General features: G+C 45.3%; 1 protein-coding gene across 3 annotated transcripts in view; it reads left to right on the top strand.

Moving 5' to 3' along the window:
* HIRA (histone cell cycle regulator) overlaps positions 1–14148 on the top strand; it is an 84250-nt gene that overhangs the window by 25473 nt on the left and 44629 nt on the right. For all 3 annotated transcript variants that reach the window (XM_074206463.1, XM_074206462.1, XM_074206465.1), the window contains exon 2: positions 12023–12085. In XM_074206463.1, coding sequence (XP_074062564.1) covers positions 12023–12085 — 63 coding nt within the window. The remainder of the gene's footprint in view (positions 1–12022; positions 12086–14148) is intronic.

Raw genomic sequence — 14148 nt, 5'->3', positions numbered from 1 at the left:
CCAAAGACTCTTGGAGATGCCACCCTCTGAGGCATTCAGATCCCAACCTAGTTTCTTCGGGGCACTCAGTCACCTTCCCTCTCTATCCCTGTTGGGCTGAAGGTGGGACCTCCCCTTCTCCTCTCTGTATTTTGGGGAAGGGAAAGGAAATGAAAGAAGTTACTGAATTTCAGGATTGGAAAAGGCTTTGGAGGGGCAGCCAGGTGGCATAGTGGATGGAGAACCAGCTCTGGAGTTAAGAGGACCCGAGTTCAAATGCAGCCTCAGACACTTAATACTTTCTTATCTTAGGCAAGTTACTTAACTCCATTGCCTTGCAAAAACAAAATGAAAGATCCTTTGGAGCTACCCTCTCATGTTCATAGGATCTAGAACTGCAAGGAATGGTAGGGGTTCCACAGTTCAATCGTCTCACTAAAGGAAACTGAGGCCCCAGGAAGAGGAGGTGCTTTCCTGTGATCACCTCTGTAATCTTTGCCTGAGTGGGGGCCAAGCCAGAGCTTGTGATGCCAAGGTTTTCTTCTAGTTGTACAGTAGGAGAGAAGGGAAGGGTTATACCTGACAAGTGGGCAGCCCCAGACCAGAAGCCAGGCTTTCTGCTATCCCACATTATCTCTTTATTTGGGATATGGTGGTGTCTTTGCTTCAAACCTCAGGACAGAACAAGCTACTTTGTGGTTGTTGCTCTTTGGGGGTAGCCATCTCTCCCCTGTTGACCTCCATTTGGAACAGTCATTTATCAGTTTAATAAACTTTGCTTAAAGAGCCCCCTCACCAAGGGCCAGTGTCGTGGTTCTGCTCTCACTGATGCTTCTTGTCTTGGTTTGGGTTCTAGTGGCAGGTTCTTAAAAAGCCACTGCATCTACCCAAGGATGCAGCCTAGCATTGGGGAAATAGTACCGGGTTTTGGTCTCAGGCCTGATGGGCCTAGACAGATGATCTTTCAAGCCTCCAAACCTCTCTGAGCTTCAGCATCCTCATTTGTAAAGGATTTTACCTCAGTTTGTCTTACTGAGCACTAAGCAGCCTAGTGTTCTATACACAGGGGACACTCCATGGTGATATTTTTGTCCCTCAGGATGTCTGTGAAGAGTGCCTAGAGAGCCACTCTGGAGTCTGTGGGAAAGAGGGGCCTCCGTGGAAGCAGTCCCCTAGATCCGGCTGTGGGCTTCCTTCCTGTGCTGGTCCTGAAATCCTCCTCTCCCTTGTCCAGGTGCTGCTGCCTTTTCTTAGAAGTCTCCTCTGATCCCTCACTCTCTCCCCAAAGTGACCCAGCCTTCCTTGTACACAGTGACCTAGGAGACTGTTCTCCTTTAGGCCCTGGATCATAGCCTGGCCCAAGGGGCGCTGTACAAAATGGGGGTCAGACTCATTATCAGAGTGCGACTTTTTGTCTGAATAGACACCAGCTAGAACCCTGGTTGTCCACACCTTTCAGTTCCAGGCCCTATGGGAAGCACTAGGAGCAGAGTCCCTTCTCTCAAGGGACTGACCGTCTAAGGAAAGAGACAGTGTGGACTTAAACCATTTGTGTACAAGACAAGTTCAAGGTAATTTTAGAGGTGAAGGCACCATCAGCTGGGGGGACCAGAAGGGGCCTTCCATCCTATGATGCCAAGGATTGGGCTACAGATGGGAAGAGGACAAGTATTCCAGGCCTGGCACCAATTGTAGGGAGATGTTGGAGGGTCACCTGGGAGCAATTAAGAGGAGAATGAGTATGACTGAATCCTTGAGAACATGGAAGGGAATAAGAAATGTATGAGTGGATAAGAAAAGTAAGGGGGTTCAGTTGTGAAGAGCTTTAAAAGCCAAGTAAAAGGGTTGCTGTATGTTGGGCTTTATTGAGTATGCGTCTGTGACATGATCAGACCTCTGTTCTTCGAAAATTATTTTGGCGTCTCTTTGGAGGCTGGAATGGAGTGGCAAGAGACTAAAGAAGGGAGCGCAAATAGCATAGTTGGAGAGAAGCTTGAACTTGTGAGCTGGCTATGTCAGTGGAGAGAAAGGCAGCAGGCTGGGCCACGACCTAGGAATCTAGTAGGGAGACACAAGATGATGGGCCAGCTGATTAGATAAGCAAGATGGGGGAGATTGGGAGGTGAGGCTGAGTCCGAGTTTGCAGGTGGAAATGACTGGAAGGATGGTGCTACTCTTGATAGAAATAGGGAGGTTGGGGTGAAAGGAGGACTTGTGGGAAAGGGAATGAGTTCTGTTTGGGACCTGTTGAGTTTGAGATGACTAGAAAAAACATTCCTTTTGAAATGGTGAATGTAGTTAGCAGGGAGAGACTGCAAGAGATTTCAGAGCTGATGAAACCACCAAAGGTGAGAATAGAGGAAAGAGAACTGGGCCTGGGAAAGAGCCCAGGGGCATACCTTAGGTGGTGGCTGTGGTCTGGATGAGGGGTCAGCCATGAAGAAGAACCAAGAGAAAAGAGCCATAGAGAGCCAGGGAGAGAGCAGAGGGAGAGTGAGGATTAAGAAGAGGACGCAGCTGGATGAGAAAGTGGAGGCAGTGGTCCACCTCCTGGACTTTGGAGGGGAAGGGAAGGTGCAGCACTTTCAGACAGGAGCTCGTGGGGGAAGGGAAAGCAATGGGAAGTCAGGACCACCTCTGAACAGCGGATCATCCTTCCTCCAGGAAGCCCTTGGAATTGAAAAGAGGATTGCCCCAATATATGGATGGCTTCAACAACTCACTTTTCACTCCTCTTCTGATTGAATTAAGTTGTGCTTTGCTTCAACTTGGTCTCCAGTTGTCTCTGTCCCATTTTGGTTCTGCTGCCTGTTGGGTATCTGTGAATTCATGGGGCTGTTGTTGGGATCAGCCAACACATTTCTAGGACTGGCCTGAATGTGGGTGGCCCAAGGCTCTGAGGCCAGAACCTGTAATTCGAGTCCATCCCCAGGTTAGTCTTGAGAGTCTGAGTCTTCTTTTTGTGTCTCTTGTCCTGAACATGGGCTAGGCACAGAGGAGATGCCTGAGCAGTGTTTGCTGAGGCAGCAGACATTGCTACCTAATAGGGACAACCAGCAGGCATTTGTTGGGCTCCTGTTCTGTGCCAGGGTTGTGCCAAGGATCCAATGAGCTGGCTTCTCTGGATTCATTCAGAGGAAAGGGAGGATTTGGGGATGAAGCCAATGGGTGGCCAACCTTGACCATCATTCCTGAGAGTCCCAGGGGCTGCACCATTCCCAGAGAAGATAGCAGGATATCTTAGCCGCCTTCTTTCCTATGAGACAGGAAGGAGCCTGGCAGAGGAAACAACACGTTGGACAGGGCAGGGACCAGGCTGGGCAGCTATCCCACTGACTTCAGAGAAGGCCCTTGGACCAAGTGCCTTTCAATGTCCTAATAAAGTATATCCCAAAATCAGTTAGAGGTGACAGTTTTCTAAGCAAAATTACAAAGAAAATAGGATCTCAAGGAAGACCATGCAGAACATGTGGGAAGAGAATCCCCTCACCCCCATACCCCCCCTCCCAATAGCTCTCTTATCATTTCTAACCTGTCCTCTGTCCCTACTTCCCCCCCCCCCCCCCAACCCCTGGTTTTAGAATGGACTAAGAAGAAAGATCTCTTTCTACCCACAGAATGTGATGCCTGAATGGGCCCGAGAAGTTCACAAAGCCCTTTGAGCAGATATTCTCCCTCCTCTCCAATGCACTTGGGCTGTCTCATTCCTATATTTTCTACTCTTTCCTCAATCTACTTCATCAGTATCCATGTCTTCCAGAGGCTCGCCTTTGACCTTCAAAACCTTGATTTGAGGCCCTGCCCAGGGACCCTCACAAGTTACTTTTTCCTTTCCAAGAGTTTCTTTATCAGGAGCATAGAAGTGTGAGTTATGAAGATGAGCTTTCTTATTAAAACTCTCCATTTCTGGGGGGGGGTTATCTTGGTCTTCTAAGTTCCTTTTGAGCCAGTGGGGGTCAGTGACAAGAGCTTCAGCTCTGTTGCTTTTCTGAGGGTCCTCAGGCAAGCCACTGGAGATCTAGACCTGTTACCTCATCTGTAAAGTGAGGGGGTCTATCTGGGCAGTTTCTACAGTGCCTTCTCACTCTCAATCTTGCATTCTGGGATCCTTTGCTCTTTGAAGACCCCATTCCACAAGCATTTGGCAAATGAATGGAGAGCTCATTCTCTACCTCACTTTTTTACTCTGCAAAACAAAAGCATCAAGATCAGCCTGTCCAAGTCATAAATCCAAGGGACCAAGACATCTGAACTGACACCTCCTAGGATGGACCTGAGGAGGGATCTGTTTACCCTTCTGCTCTCTACCTACAAATCAGTAAGAAATGAGTTTGTATAATTACTTAGCCACCTAGCTGTGGCCTTGGGCAAGTCATTTAATCTCATTGCCTTGCCAAAAAAACCTGAAAAAAAAAGAAAAAGAAATGAGTGTGGTTTCTGTAGGGGGCCAGCAAAGAACCATCATCCCCAGGGATGTTTTATTTTTTTTATTAGTTTTTTTTTTTTGCAAGGCAATGGGGTTAAGTGGCTTGCCCAAGGCCACACAGCTATGTATTTAATTGTTTGAGGACCCATTTGAACTCAGGTCCTCCTAACTCCAGGGCTGGTGCTCTATCCACTGTGCCACCTAGCTGTCCTCATCCATAATCTTCTTGAGACCTCTCCAAGGAGTAGAGTTCTGCAGCTCCCTCTGGTAACTTGAGGGGAGATGCTTCCTTTTGTCTCTGACCATCTTAATCATTTCTAGGTAGAGAGCAGAAAGGTTAACGTCCATCACCCAAAGCCATCCCTTGCCATCAGTTCCTAGTTCTTGGTCTCTCAGATGTGAGCCTTGGAGGTGTCACTCTCAAATGTTTCTGCTGAGGAGACAGCCAAGGCTTTCCTGCTTTCTCCACTGGAACCAAGTGGACATGCTCTCTGACCCTTGACTTTCTTTCCTCTCCTGCTGTGGGGTCCTTATCATGGGGGTCTCCTTCCTTGATTATAAAATTCCTTTCTGTGCCCTATAAAGTTAAGTCAAAAACCACCTCCTTGAGGAAGCCCCCCGCCCCGGATTTGTTCAGCCTCCCCCTAAGACCTCACATTTCATTTGGGCAGATAACTTCCAGGCTGTCTGTGTTGATATCTATCAGATGTGACCTAGCCCATTGGGTTATATGGTTCCTCCTCACACGCAGGGATACCTGAACATCTTATATGGATGGAGCAGGAAACTATTTTACTATAAGAAGTGAAGAGATGGTTTCAGAGAACCCTGGGAAGACCTGAGCCAGCAGAAAAATGTATACTATTACACATTATAAAAATGACCAGTTCTGAAAGACTTAAGTATTCTGATTAGTGAGTGCAATGACCAGTCAGGCTTCCAAAAGATAGATGAGGAATGCCATCCCCTTTCCGACAGGTGGTACGGACTAATTATAATCAAGATGGAATGCTCGCTTTTGGATGTGTCTGATGTAAGAATCTCTTTTGTTTGGCTATTCTTGTGTGTTATTCTTATGTTTTTCTATTTTTCTTTTCCAGTAGAGGTAAAAAAAAGGGGGGAAATTTCATAATGGGAGGGACAAAAATATTTTAAAAGAAAAATGGCCCTAGATCAGGAGTCAATGCAGCCTGGCCCCAGGGATACCCAGGCTGGACTGTTCTGGTGAAGTAATCCTTGGGCATATCAAGGAATTCTATTGACTTACAAGACCTTGGATACCACCAAACCCTTTGGTTCATTTAGAGGAGCTGTCAAGTAGGTGAAGTGTGGTGAGAAGGTAGTGGCTTCTTAAGGGGCAGGCAGCAGGCCTAGTGGTTGGAATGTGGGTTTGAATCAGTAAAACTTGGACTCAGGACTTTATTTTAACTTTTTTTGTTTTTTGCAAGGCAATGGGGTGTTAAGTGGCTTGCCCAAGGACACAGCTAGGCAATTATTTAAGTGTCTGAGGTTGAATTTGAACTCAGATCCTTCTTACTGTAAGGCCAGTGCTCTATTCCCTACACCACCTAGATGCCCCCGGACTCAGGTCTTGTGATTTTCCTAGATGTGAGCCAGTCACTCAACCATTCTGTGACTCAGTTTCCTCTCTTGGAAAATGAGGATTCATTGTGGTTTGGGCTTTTGACTAGTCTGTATGTCTCCCGAGGATTGCATTTTATTTTTTTGTGGCTGACTTTTTTTAAACAACATTGTAGCCATTTCCAGGTAGGCACTGCCCTCCCTCCTCATAGGGAAACAGCTAAGTCAGTTTGGGGTGGGACCCAGCATGAGCCACTTGGGTGGGTTCTGCCAAGCTTTCTCTAAACTTGGTTTATTTGCATCTGTTTTATGAATTGATGCTGCTTCTAGTCCGACTGTCCTCCTTCATGGAACTCTGAGCCCTGCTCTGTGCATTATTGGCATCTCCCAGGGAAGGAAGCTCCCTCTGCAGATGCAGCTTGGTGCCTTCTCTGCAGTTTGAAGTCATCTAGAATTGTCCTAATCCCGGATAGGTAAGGGAGAATATTTGCAACATTCTTCAGGGCTGGCATCTCTTGACTCTCTTCTCCAAGAAAGGACTCGTTGTATCTGGGTAGGAAACTCTGGAGTCCTATTTTCCAATATTTTTCCCACCTTCCCTTTTATCCATCTTTGCATTGAAGTCATCAAATATAATAGTAAATTATTTTGGAGGCTCTTATTGAATTCTTTACAAAATTTCTCTTCATGTGCTCAATTTATTGCATGGTGGTACCTCCACTGAGCTTCCTGGCTGTCTTTTTCAATGTGAGTTCTGTGGTATGAGGTAGTGGATCCATCTCTTGCACTGATGATCCTTGTAGCCTTTGGAGGGGGGTGGATGGTCTTTCCGTCCTAGAAGGAGTAAGGGGCCAATTGTTCAGCTGTCATTTATTAGCTTCCATTTTCTGATTTTTGTGGGGATAGAATCTTTCCTGATTATGATATGGGTTGAGTCAGTTTGGTCATTGGACAGGAAGAATCAAGAGATACTAAGATTGTTAATGTTGAAGGCTGACCTAGAGTTTAAGGAGAAAAAAATGAAAAGTCTTATGATACAGAGTCCTGTACAGAAAAGAGAGGACAGATTATGAGGAAGGAAAAAAGAGAGATCAACACACGTGCACATAGACATGTATATAAGATGAAGGAAGGTAGTAGGCTGGCCAGCCAGGGTCAGGGCTCATGGCTAGTCACCTGCTTCAGGCAGGTTTCCAGCAGGTACTTTTTAAAGGCTTTGGGGTATGTCCAAAGTTCAACAGCATGCATGTTCAATGGGCTGTCAATGTTAGGTTTGTCCCAGCCACCCCATGGATGGTCCCAGCCCATTTGAAGAGATTGTCTGACTCTGGGAATGCCGAAGTTTCTTTGTCTCCAGACAAAGAGGCAAAATTCCTGCTGTAACCTCTTGCCTATAGACCCATAGGCAGTGCCCGCCCCAGGCTTTTCTGAGAGGCCATGGGGGATAGAAGAGAAATTCCTGGGCAGCCCCTGCAGGGCTCCAGGCCTGCCTGCCCATTTTTGAATTTTTTAAAAATAAATCTAGCAAGATTTATTTCACCTTCAAATATTTACAAATTATGTTCAAACATAGAAGTATGTTCTTCAGCCTCCTAAGATTATGCCTAAGTAAATGAGAGCAGTATGGTCTAGTTGGACAGAGCTGGACGCAGAGCCAGGAATGCCTGGGATCAAGTCTCATCTCTGAAACACACTGGGCAAGTCACTCAACCTCTTCGTGCTCTGGGCGATTCTCAGATTATACATTGCAGAGAGGATGCCTACCTGCATTGGCAGAAGTTCCCTAACCAGCAACCTGTTAATAGAATGAAATCATTGGTGCAGTCCTTCTCCCTAAATGGGAACCAGTCTGTTGACAGTTCCCTGAAGATACTCTTGCAGACCAACACTGGCTAGTCTTTTTTTAAGATTTTATTTTGAATTTTACAATTTCACCCCAATCTTGCTTCCCTCCCCTCCCCCCACTCCCCACAGAAGGCAGCCTGTTAGTCTTTACTTTGTTTCCATGGTATTCATTGATCTAAGTTGAATGTGATGAGAGAGAAATCATATTCTTAAGGAAGAAACATAAAGTGTAAGAGATAGCAAAATAAAGGTAACAGTCCTTGGTCTTTGTTCAAACTCCACAATTCTTTCTCTGGATACAGATGGTATTCTTCACAGACCCCAAAATTGTGCCTGATTATTGCCCTGTTGGTATGAGCAAGTCCATCAAGGTTGAACATCGCCCCCATGTTGCTATTAGGGTGTACAATGTTCTGGTTCTGTTCATCTCACTCAGCATCAATTCATAGGCTTCCCTGAATTACCATCCCTTCTGGTTTCTAATAGAGCGGTAGTGTTCTATGACATATATATATATATATATATATATATATATATATATATATATACACACACACACACACACACCACAGTTTGTTAAGCCATTCCCCAATTGATGGATAATCCTTCAATTTCCAATTTTTCGCCACCACAAACAGGACCGCTATGAATATTTTTGTACAGGTGATGTTTTTACCCTTTTTCATAATCTCTTCAGGGTAATCATTGACTTGTCTTAACCTATTAGAAAGAATATAAAAACTCCCTTCAAAACCTGGGAGGTGAGAAAAAGTAAGCTTTCAATTGTCCACTGGGAATGAATGTTTTTCCCAGATATCCTTGGAACTGTGCAGTTTGCATTTGCAGCATCAAAGGATGCTGCAAAATTGTGCCTGATTATTGCCCTGTTGGTATGAGCATACTTCTAGAAGCCCCTTCGAGGCCATTACTGATACACTGGCAGCCAATGTGGCTCCATGGTTTTCATTGTTCTAAGTCTACAAGGTTCATATGGTGGTATCATTACAGTTGAGGAAAGGTGCATTTCTGTGGGTGACCTCTCCATAGCATATACAAAATAGGCTTGAGCCTACTGGAATCAGTTAAATGGGCAACTCCATACTTTAAACCCTAATTCAGCATTCTGGAAAAAAAAAATTGTGAATAATGTTATACACCTTGATTTGGGGGTCAGAAATTTGAAAAAAAAAGTAATGGAACTCAAGTTTTATTCATCATCAAATTTATACAACTCCTCATCACTGTCAAAACTCCCATCCATGAGCTTGTCCTTATCTGTGTTTGATGATGAATGACTGTCTTGGGAGAGGCTCTGACCACTGTCCTGCCTGTGCTCTGGTCTGTGGTTGACCACAAGCATTCCCTGGGCAAGTCTGGTGTGTGGACAAATGATTAGTCCATTCTGTTTCATGAACTTGAAGCACCAATTATGTCCTCCTTTGAAATTAGTCATTTCTTTTTCATCAGCAACTCTTCTTGCCGCCTGCTGAACAATCTTTGAGGATATAGGAATTCTAATGACCCTCTGTCCTTCAGTCCATCTCTTCAATTCCCTCTCTAAATCAGGCCATTTGGCTGTCTTGCCTCTCATGCCTTTTTTCCTGCCATGGTGTTTTCAGTCAGGTTTTTTCCCCTTCCTGGAACTAGTCTCTGTGCCGACCTCATTACCTTATGCCGGTGAAACTTGGACAGTCTACCAGCACCATGTCAGGAAACTGAATCACTTCCATTTAAATTGTCCTAGGAAGATTCTGACGATCACCTGGCAGGAGAAGATCCCAGGCACTGAGGTCTTTCTTGAGCTACATTGCCTGGCATGTCAACATTACTAGAGAGAGGGCAACTACGATGGGCCAGACACATTGTTAGAATGCCAGACGTAAGCTTGTCAGAAAGATTATTTTATGGAGAACAACTCACACAGAGCAAATGCTCATAAGGAGGTCAGAAGAAGTGACACCAAGACACCCTGAAGGCGCATTGGAGAATTTTAGAATTTTAGAATTGATTGTACAACTTGGGAAACACTGGCACAGGACCGCCTAGCATGGTATGTCCTCATCAGTGAGGGGACTGTGCTCTATGAAGGCAGAATGGCAGCAGCTCAAAGGAAACATGACATATTAAGTTTAGAGGACCCATCCCAGGTGTTCACAGGGAGTATTTGTGCCTGATCTGTGGAAGGACTTTTCGAACTCATATTGATCTGACAAGCCACAGTCCAACACACTACCTTTTCTTTCAAACATAGTGAAGTCATTTATGAAGGACAAGAACCAACCAGCCAGTCTTGGATTGTTTTCTCAGTTGGCGAAGAACCAGACTGATGGTCAGCAGCAGGATTTCCACTCACTTTTGCAAACTGGATCACTTTGAACTCAAATTCAGCACTGGATGAAAATCTTTTCTAAGCCATTTCTGGGCAGAAGGTGGCAAAAGTCACCTAATATACAAATGCAAAAATATTGAGCTCAAAGACAAACGCAAAAAAGCAGGAAATACAAAGGAAAAAATCTATAACCACAGCATAGGATGCTCCCAGTTTTTAGACCCCAAATTTTTCAAAAAAGAGTGCATCTTAAACATGGAGAAATACAGTATTTTATTTCTCACAAAAGTTCTCAAGTTTTATACACAATGCAATTAAAAAACAGCAAGCTAAAGGTTATGCTTGAAGTCATAGAAATGTTCCTAGTGGATTAGCAAAATGTCTTTACAATGCATTTCATAATTGCATGTTCAGATTTTACATTACTCTACTGCCTCTCTCTCCAGAAACTAATAGGGCAGCCCTGGGTATAAGGCTGGTTTTAGACCCAGGCTGAAGGTAAAGAGAATGAGATTGACATTTGACTTGGTGAACAATGAGGAAGCAAGACAGTTTTTTTGACCTGGGATTGAATTTATTCAGGGTTTTGGATTAAGATTCTGATTCCGATTCACAGAGTTAAATTGTAACCCTCAGGGTCCATTGTGATGTGGTATCTGTCATTTTATGGCTCTTCCTAGAGAGGTAAGGTGTAGCACTAGCTTGGACACCTGGGGAGTGAGTGGCTTCCTCTTTTGATGTTGGCCACTGTGTGAAGGGCAGAAAGTGTAGAAAGAGAATAACCACAAATTTGGGGTAATTTAAGGTGATTGACTTGGGAAGAAAGAAGATGGAGGGTTTGATTCTGTCTGGCTCTCTACAAGGAGGATGAGGTGGCTATTCACCAAGCAAAATAGGGCTTTGTGAGAAAGGAGGAATGTTATTTAGACCATGTTGAGGTGATGGTGGTGGGTCATATGAAGATGTCCAGGAAATTCAGTCTAGTTCAGAGAGGTGTTTCATTTGTTCATTTAATCTGTTAAGGAACTATTATGTACCATTCCTGCCTAACTATAAATAGTCTTTTGTTTTTGTTTTTTGCAAGGCAATGGGTTAAGCAACTGAACTCAGGTCCTCTGCCTCCAGGGCTGGTGCTCTAATCCACTGTGCCACCTACTGTGAATAGTCTTAACAATTAAGTTCCAGATATGGTATTTACCTATGGAAAATTAAATTACAATAATTTTGACCTAGCCCCTACCTCTCAAAAATAATTCAGGATTGGCCCTCTTAAGAACCAAACTCTACATATAGCCAGGATTGTGAACCATTTTTGTCCATTAGCCTGGATCTCTCCTTAGTGGTGAAGCTTAGGGATCCCTTCTCAGAATCTTTTTTTTAAATGCAAAAAATAAAATGCTTTAGATTAGAGAAGAAACCAATATATTGAAATGCAATTATTCAAATATTAATTAGCAAGTTTACCAAGCCCAGCCTGAGACTTCCTGGTTAAAGGGATCTTCACCAAGATCCAGCCCTTCTTCTCTGGTTAGACTTAGCACATTTAAGTATCTATCTGGCAACTCTGCTGATGGTGCAGTCCAGCAGATGAACATTTGAAAAAATTGGTTGGTGGGGTACAAAGAGTATTGGAACATCCATTCAAGTCCTAGTTCCCATACAGAAGAGCTGTGGGCCTTTAGGAAAGACTTTTCTCATCTGTAAAATGGGAGCAATAATTATTATAATGTTCTCTCAACATAAAAACCCTACATAACTATTGTGGTAATGACCACATTAACAAAGGTAACTGGCACTGTAGCTTATTGTCTTCTAAGGAGTAAAGGCCCATTGAGATGTTTTCCCTTTTCTTTTTTCTCCAGGCAAACCAATTTTTTCTGTTGATATTCATCCTGATGGGACCAAGTTTGCAACTGGAGGGCAAGGTAGGTCCATAGTTAATTGGAGAGGGGAAAAGGGTGTATTATGGTTGGACAGGGCATTGGGTCATTGAAGCCCTTGGGGACTTGTACCCCTAGTGCAAGATTTCCATTTGGTGTGTGATGGTTGAGACCGAGTAGCCCAGGACTTTCTTGTGAGCTGAGGAATACACACACACACACACACACACACACACACACACGTATGTGAGTGAACATTCTCATCACAAATACACCTTTCTAATTGTTTCTCACTCAAATGAATATGACAGTGATTTTGTGTTTGTTACTATTTTGGTTACTGTGGTTTTCCAGTTGGACCAGTGTGGTTCCTGGGGTGTCACTGCCAGGACCCCTCTGAGAGATTCCTTTTCTGTGTTTGTGGTGGAATTTCCCCTTCCCCTGACCCTGGTGAGATCATTTTATTTTCCTGGCATTTTCAGCTTTGCTGGTTCCCCACAAGTCATCATTAGTCCATCCTTTTGTCCTTCAGTGCGCCACCTTTCATGGGGTATTAGAAGGGAGCCCTGGCCACTTATTAGTTGTAAGCTTCTGACCAAGTTCCTTCTCCTGGGTCCTTGTGGCATCACCTTTAAAACAGGATATGTGTGGGCTAAATGACTGAGCTCCAAGGTTCCTTCAGTGGAGGATGAATGTATATTGTAGTAGAAAGAACTAAACTGGGAGACTTGGTAATTAGTTCTGGCTCTGCCTCTGTGGAACTTTGGTCAAGCCTTCTGACTCCTGAGCCCACTGGAGCAGGAGCCAGAGCATGGCATACCATAAACCAGCTTCAATAACAAGCTTTCTCTTCTGCCCCTTGGGGCTGTGGGACCTTGTACTTTGGAGAATGGAAGGCATCATTTCCCACTAGGACTGTTCTGGGTCTCTGCTAGTTTCTAGTCCTGTGACCCTCAAGTGACCAAAACCTTGAGCCAGTGAGGCTTTGAGAGACAGGATCCCTTGAGTTCTTGTCTGGATGCAGATGGTGTTCCACTTTCCTCTCCTTGGTAGTTGGTCTGATCGGCAACCAGGGAAGAACATGAAAGACTTCTAGGTAGCCAGAACAGTCTTGGCTAATCCCTGCCCCTCCTGGTCCCCTGTGCATCCTGTGGTGGAGAACAGAGCAGGCCTGGGAGTCAATAGGCAGCAGTTGGCAGCGACAGCCTGATTCCATGCCAGACTAGGCTGGATGTGGGTCAGCTTCAGCTATGGCCCTTGGCATTCCTGAAACCCACAGGGAGTGACCACTGTGAGCCACAAGAGAGAGCCCAGCTCCCCTCTTAGTACGTTCTCCTCCCTGTGTTTTATGAGGGCCCCTTGCTGAGGGCCCTCTGGGGGCGGGGTACATTTGTCTGTGTGTGCCCACTCATAGATTTTGGGTTAGAGTGGATCTTAGTTGGCACCTTTTCCTGCCCTGTCATTTACAGAAGGGCCCCTGGGCCAGAGGCAGTGAGCAGCAGGTCGAGGAGCCTCAGACTTCAGACAGGTCCCTTTCAGCTGACTCTTGACCAGGACAGGCCAGAGGCAACATCCCTCCTGCCCTTTTCTTTCTGATCTCCCTGGTCAGTGTTCAAAGTGGCTCAGAGTTGAGACTAAAGGAGGCAGGGGCCGCTTATCTTCACAGACCCTTAAGCACAGCCAAACTAGCAAGTCTTTAGACTGTCAGGGATGGGCCAGTCTTCTGGGACCACCCAGGACCACCCAGGCATGTGGATCGAGCTTAGTAAGAACACGAGCCCCTTGAAGACCTGGGTGCTCACCAGTCCCCAGCAGAGTGCCTGGTACCCAATAGGTCTTTCCTACTTGTCCATGAATTGGCATCTGCCTGAGGACCCTCAGGGAGTCAGGGACCAAGTAGGGGCTGCAGTCCAGAGGAAGGGAGAGCATTTCCTGCTTCTACTTTGGTTTAGTGTCCTCCCCCCCGCCCCCGACTCATCCTGTTTGGAGTTTCCTCAGGTTCTGGTCTGTGGCTGTGGAGTCAGTCTAACAGATGCCTTGCCACACTTAGAAGTAGAGAGCTGCAGAATAAGACAGCTAGTAAACCTGCCGCCTTTGGTGTATTTTGA

This window comes from Macrotis lagotis, chromosome X, assembly GCF_037893015.1.
Source record: "Macrotis lagotis isolate mMagLag1 chromosome X, bilby.v1.9.chrom.fasta, whole genome shotgun sequence".
Lineage (NCBI taxonomy): Eukaryota > Metazoa > Chordata > Mammalia > Peramelemorphia > Peramelidae > Macrotis > Macrotis lagotis.
The sequence above is the reverse complement of the archived record's forward strand: the minus strand, read 5'-3'. Positions and strand labels throughout refer to the sequence as shown.